The sequence below is a fragment of the Aegilops tauschii genome, chromosome 5, assembly GCF_002575655.3.
Source record: "Aegilops tauschii subsp. strangulata cultivar AL8/78 chromosome 5, Aet v6.0, whole genome shotgun sequence".
Lineage (NCBI taxonomy): Eukaryota > Viridiplantae > Streptophyta > Magnoliopsida > Poales > Poaceae > Aegilops > Aegilops tauschii.
In genome coordinates, this window is record NC_053039.3 from 267,869,793 (window position 1) to 267,876,594 (window position 6,802).

General features: G+C 45.7%; 1 protein-coding gene across 1 annotated transcript; it reads left to right on the plus strand.

Annotated features, from left to right (window-relative positions):
- Positions 1-1,332: 1,332 nt before the first annotated feature.
- On the plus strand, positions 1,333-2,581 carry LOC109781078 (WUSCHEL-related homeobox 3-like). The gene is made up of 2 exons (XM_020339660.3): positions 1,333-1,829; positions 1,930-2,581. Exons 1-2 carry the CDS (start codon positions 1,425-1,427, stop codon positions 2,251-2,253), a joined length of 729 nt encoding a protein of 242 aa, XP_020195249.1. The 5' UTR covers positions 1,333-1,424; the 3' UTR covers positions 2,254-2,581.
- The last annotated feature ends 4,221 nt before the right edge of the window (positions 2,582-6,802 follow it).

Sequence of the window (6,802 nt, forward strand, 5' to 3'; positions counted from 1 at the left end):
ACCGAATCCACGCGCCGCCGGCCAGCCCCCAACGCCAGATCCGTCCGGAACCAGCAAGAGATCGGCCGCGCGCAGCACCCCCCCCCCCCCTCCCCGCGTCTCCACGCCCTGGCCAGGTCCAGCCGAAGCCCAGCCACCCCACCGGAGAGGATGAGCCCCGGCTGCAGCACCACCACCTTAAAGGGGCCACCGATCGCCCCTGAAGCCGCCAATCGCCACCACCCGCCGGATCTGGGCAGGGGGCGCCAGATCCGCCGCCAGCACGCCCGCGGGCCTCCAGAAGGGGGGAGGAGGGGAGGAGGCGACGCCGGCTGGTCACCAGGGAGCGGGGCGGAGGAGGGAGGCCGGAGCAGAGGCAAGCCGGCGCCCGACGCCACCGGGCAGGGGAGGCCGCCCCGCGACGACCGCCACCGTGCGAGGGAGAGAGCCGCCCTGCCGCCGCCCGCGCCATGCGGCCTTTGGCCGGCGACGCCACCGGCGGCGGCGAGGGAGGGGGGGGGATGGGGGGGGGGGGGCGAAGGAACGGGGGCGGCGGCGCTAGGGTTCCCTCCCAGGGGCGCCCGCGGGAGCGCCACGGGAGGGGAGGGGGCGATTCTTTCCTGGTCCCTTGGTTCAAGCAAGGGGCGTTTCATAAATATGCTCATTTCCGTACCTGGATTTAGTCCTTCTTGTAGCTTTCATAGCTAAATATTTAGTATTTGTTTATTTTTTGTGTATTCTTGTTATTGTACTATTACACAAAATATATTAAAAACACAACAGAGAGTTGATGTTAGTTAAAAAAAATACTTGCCCCACTTCCGGATTCGAAATTCAATCCAGCAAAGTTTGTTCTTCCATCATTGCAAAAACTCTTCCTTTTAGGTAAAACTCAGCCGAGCATGGTGAAATCAGGAAATGGCATGGACAACAATGTCGTGAGATGCATTTACTACGAGATTCAAAATTTTATCTACACGTGGAGAAATATTTTTTGTTCGTGCACAAAAAAAGTGAGATTATGTATTTATCTCATGGTAGTTATATTACTACTTCATCTAAACATATAGCCATATATGGAGAAATGACATTAATTTCAAAATGCATGCAACTATGCAAGTCCCAGCTGTGGGAAAATGAGGAGCTAACCCTAGGGCGATTCCAGTAGTGGCTAAATAAGTGTGTCAATCCTTGACTCTGACAGTTCACCGCACCAATTTGTCTCACGTCTCCTCTCACCACCTGCTCACTGGAGTAATTGACTCAGCTAGCTCTTGCTACCTTAGCTAGCCCGGCCAGCTCGGTCTATATAACTCACTCAACCTTAGGCTTGGAACATATCCCTAGCACCAACGTACGTACACTAGCACTAGCAGCAGCCAGCTCTAGCACGCAGTTAACTAGACACAAAGATCGAGATCCAAGAGCAGTAGTTAAGGAGGAAGATGCCGCAGACGCCATCGACCCGTTGGTGCCCGACGCCTGAGCAGCTGATGATCCTGGAGGAGATGTACCGGAGCGGCGTGCGCACACCTAACGCGGCGGAGATCCAGCAGATCACGGCGCACCTCGCCTACTACGGCCGCATCGAGGGAAAGAACGTCTTCTACTGGTTCCAGAACCACAAGGCCCGCGAGCGCCAGCGTCTCCGTCGCCGCCTCTGCGCCCGCCACCAGCAATCCTCCTCCCCGGCGGCTCCTCCTCCTCCTCCTCCTCCTCATACTGGTGCTGCCGGTGGCGGAGGCAATGCTGCTGGTGCTGGTGCGGGCGTGAACGTGATGCACCCCGCGGTGATGCAGCTGCACCATCACCACCACACATACGCTACCAGCTGCTTCATGGCGCCTCAGGTCTTTAAATTTTCTATTGCTAACTTAGGAGCAATTTCTATTCGCGCATACTAATTTCTATTCGCGCATAACAATTAACTCATGGAATATACATATGTAGGGCTACTTGGAGCAGGAAACAGCAGCAGCAGGAGCTCTTCCAGTTTCGGGGTTGGAGTTTGCAGGCAAGACAAGCCAGCAGCAGGAATGGATGGCGCAGCAGCAGATGGTGATGGAGAACAGCAACATTAACAACAGTGTAGCAGCAGCTGGAGGCAGCTCCGCATCGGCCGGCGGTGGTATGAATAATATGACCCCGCCGCCATGGCCATGCTGCCGGCCGCTCAGAACCCTAGAGCTCTTCCCTACAAAGAGCACCGGTGGCGGCCTCAGGGACGAGTGCAGCAGCTCCAAGTCCTCCTCTTGCTCCACCTCCACAAACTAGCTAGCTTGACATGATCTCTAGCTACTTCACTATATATTATCTCTAGCTAAAGTTACCTGTGGGTTTTCCTGGCGATGTGTGTGTTTTTAGTTTTATTTTAGTTTTTTTACGGACCTGCTCCCTTCTAATACGGTGAGCAGTGTGTTGCCTGTGTTTGACTTGACGCATTGATGCTAAGTATTTTGTTTCCTAAGTTGTGCCGTTGAGTTTGTAAGCCCAGCGTGTTGCTAGTTTTTGTAACATGTATTCTTAAGTCCACTACTTGCTAGGTTGCTTTTGGCATTGTAGTGAAATAATATAATTATTTATCTCATTTCATTAAGTCGTATGTACACATTGTCATATTTGCATCCTGGTTGTTTCTACAATCAGTTCAAAACACAATACTGGAATCGGTGGAAGATGCCTAGTTCCTTGTGTTTGCCTTGTGTTTTTTATCGGGAACTCGGAAATGGCAGCCGTTTACTGAGAACCGACTGAAAGGAACTCAGCAATGGCACGAAACTCGGAAAATGTGGAAGTTTGCCCAGTGTCGAGAAAAAGCATGTTACCGAGTTTGGCGTCGGCAAATCTTTGCCAAGCAACTATTTTTTGCTGTGTATTTGCAATCAGCCCTGCAACACACACACACACACACGCACACGCACACGCACACGCACACGCACGCACACGCACACGCACACGCATATCCAGCATACATATCAGATGACATCAACAGATCACATAAGCATAAGTAGAACTACAAGTTCATAAGTTCTGGTGGACACAAGTTCTTAAGTTCACAAGTACAAGCATAGGTTCATGGATTTTCATAACCCTACAAGCAGACACGGCCTCTCCTGTTGTAGAGGAGGGTGTTTCATAGCCGCAACACTCTGAGAAAACACATGCACTTAGTTTTGTTAGCATTGTACAAAAGAATTTTGCTGGATATTAATGTTGCCGGTAATGGAAAAAAACTAAACTCGAACCGTTCCTTGAGTTTCTCTGTTGTGACCCTTTCTTGCCGCGGCTCTGCAGCATGTATTGCCTTGGATTCCTCCCTTCACCTCCTTTATTCCTCCAGCTGGGCCTACTATGTCATCCCAAACTCAAATGAAGGTTGCGATGCAAGAATGTAAAGACATGGGAGGATGAATGAAGGGAACAAAACCTGGAGCCGTGTAATCGCAGACAAACTAGCCGTCGGGCAATTCCGTATGGAAACACTTGAGCGCGTGCTCTGTGCCCGGAGCTCAAATAGCTTGGGATGCAAGGATGTGGAGATTGCGCCATGAAAAAGGCTGTGGCATCCACTCTTCTTCCATCCTCCTATCTTCACGGCCACCACGGGATCAATGTCCTCCTGCATAGGATCGCTCGCAACCCCGTGGCTCTCCCGGTACACTTGAGAATATGTCTCCATCTAGCTTCTTATATGATATGGACCAATATGTATGTAACAATAATGTGTATGTAAGTTAGATAATTATCCAGCTTCTTATATGATATGGACCAATGTAGTGTCGGGCCGATACTTATCAACAGACCCCGTTGGATCCTCTTGTTGGCACACATAGAAAGGTAGGGGCTTACAGTTTCGCCTCCCAACTTATTCACCTCAAAGGTAATGTCGATAATAATAACTCATACTCACTCATATCCAACTGGATATATGTGCCTAGATCTTTTCCCACCACATGATGCTTGCCAAAAAGAAAATGAAAAGGAATAGAGGAGAATACTTTGGCTCTTGCATAAAAAGTAAATACATAAAAGTAAAAGATAGACCCTTGGCAGAGGGAAACAGAGGTTGTCATGCTCGTTTTGGTTTTGTATGCACAATCTCTTAATGGAAAATAACATCATGTTATATTGCCCCTTATGGTAGCAACCTTTATTATGCAGTCCGTCGCTTTTATTACTTTGCCATCACAAGTTCGTACAACGCTTATTTTCCCTTACACTAAATGATCAAACACAATTAGAAGCAATTTTTATTGCCCTTTTTGCACCAATAATAACTTACTTGAAGGATCTTACTCAATCCATAGGTAGGTATGGTGGACTCTTAAAACATGAATTTGGGTTTAAGGGTTTTGGATGCACAAGTAGTATCTCTACTTAGTGCGGATTTTTGGCTAGCAAAGATGTTGGGAAAGCACCCTATGTTGGAGGATCTATGACAATATAACTTCTATATGAATATGAACAAACATAAATCATTACGTTGTCTTCCTTGTCCAACGTCAACAATTTGGCATAAGATATTTAGTGGGGTCTCACAATCATAAAAGATGTCAAAGATAGTATATTTGCATGTGATTCTTCTCTTCCCTTATTAATTCTTTCATGAATTGCATCATTGACCAATGCTATGTTTGTCAACTTTCAATAAATTTTACCACTTTTACTTTTCCTTATGTAATGTCATTACTTACCATAAGATTAGCATATGATATTTTTCATTATTTCCTTTATTTTGATTGAAACAGAAAAGTAAACAAGCAAAATCTCAAACTACACTTTATTATATAACTCGATTACATAGATAGATAGATCATGAAACTAGCACTCAAAAGTAGATCATACTAATCTTTTATTCTACTAAATCTTAAAATAACTAAGGATCGAACTAAGATAGGTAAAGGTAATAAAAGTGATGGTGATACGGTACCGGGGCATCTCACCCAAGCTTGGAACAAGCCAAGGGAAGTGCCCATACCTATGTACTCAAGTCTCCTTCTCTGGTGATGATGACGAAGGTGGTGGTGTAGATGAGGTAGTAAGCTTGTGATCCGACTTCCATGGCAGGGGTTCACCATCATAAGAGGATGCCCGAGTCTCCTGAGTCCTGAAACCGTCAGCTAAACTCATCCCTTTAAATCTTGCTTCATACTCAAAAACTTCATTTTGAAGATCATAGATTTGGCTTTGCGGAAAATTGATTTTCTCGTTGAGGGTGAAGACGATGTCCTTCATAGACCGGCCATCCACTTTGTGATCACAGGTGAATTCCATGATCATGGAGTGATTGGCATTGAGTCCACGCTCCACCATCCCTTGGCACTTGAAGATATCCTGCTCCACCGTCTCGAGCCTGGCCTCCACGCTTCCCGTCCTCTTGGGGCCTTGCGTCCTGGGTGTGGAGCACCCCCTCCCGCATCTCAATGGCTTGAGGGTGCTTCAACACCTCCGGTAGGTTGGGGTTGATGACCTTCTCGAAGAACTTGTCCTTGAAGGAGCTTGGGGCAGCCATGGCAATCTAGATCTGTTAGAAAAATAGCACAAACAAGAATAGAAGATTTCTCCGCGATACGGTGGTCAAATCGTCCGGGGGTATATATAAAGATTTTTTATCTTGGGAAAAAAGTATACGGAAGGAAAACGGAGTCGGGAAGGTGCCCGAGGGGCCCACTACCCACCATGGCGCACCTGGAGGGGCAGACGCGCCATGGTGCCTTGTGGGCACCTGGTGCCTTCCCGGTTGTTTCTTATTTTTTTAATATTCCAAAAGTGACAGAAAATATTTTGATGGATTTTTCGGAGTCCGTTTACTGACCGTATCACATACCTCTTCTTTTTAGGGTTCTGGAGTGTTCTGGAAGGTTTCTTTTATGTGTTCCTCCAGTGTCATGGTTTGGATAATGTTAGTTTCAAGATTAATAGGCGTACCTGAATTATAGTGCTTAATTCTTTGTCCATTGACCACCTTTGGATTGGTACCTTTGGCATTATTAATCTTGATAGCTCCAGAGCGATAAACTTCATCGATGATATATGGTCCTTCCCATTTGGAAAGAAGTTTTCCTGCAAAAAAATCTAAAACGAGAATTGTACAATAGAAGCACCAACTTTGAATTCCCGCTTATGAATTCTTTTTTCATGCCATCTTTTAACTTTTTCTTTAAATAGTTTGGAATTTTCATAGGCTTGGGTTGTCCATTCATCTAGTGAGTTGATATCAAATAGCCTCTTTTCACCGGCAAGTTTGAAGTCATAATTTAATTGCCCAATATGCTTTATGTTCTAACTCAAGAAGCAAATGGCAAGCTTTTCCATAGACCATTTTATATGGAGACATACCCATAGGATTTTTATAAGCTTTCTATAGGCCCAAAGTGCATCATCATGTTTCTTAGACCAATTCTTTTGGGACCTATTGACAGTTTTTTGCAATATCAACTTTATTTCTCTATTACTAAGTTCAACTTGACCACTAGATTGAGGATGATAGGGTGATGCAATACTATGGTTAACATCATATTTAGCAAGCAATTTACGGAAAGCACCATGAGTAAAATGTGAACCACCATCAGTCATTAAATATCTAGGGACTCCAAACCTCGGGAAGATAACTTCTTTAAGCATTTCAATGGAAGTGTTATGATCAACACTACTAGTTGGAATTTATGAAAATATGCCCTAGAGGCAATAATAAAGTTGTTATTATTATATTTCCTTATTCATAATAAAGTTTTATTATTCATGCTAGAATTGTATTGACCGGAAACTTAAATACATGTGTGGATACATAAACAAATACCATGTCCCTAGTAAGCCTCTACTA

Coding starts and splice junctions, on each gene's coding strand:
- LOC109781078 (XM_020339660.3), top strand. CDS start 1,425: ATGCCGCAGACGCCATCGACCCGTTGGTGCCCGACGCCTGAGCAGCTG. Junction 1,830..1,929: donor GCTGCTTCATGGCGCCTCAG/GTCTTTAAATTT, acceptor ATACATATGTAG/GGCTACTTGGAGCAGGAAAC.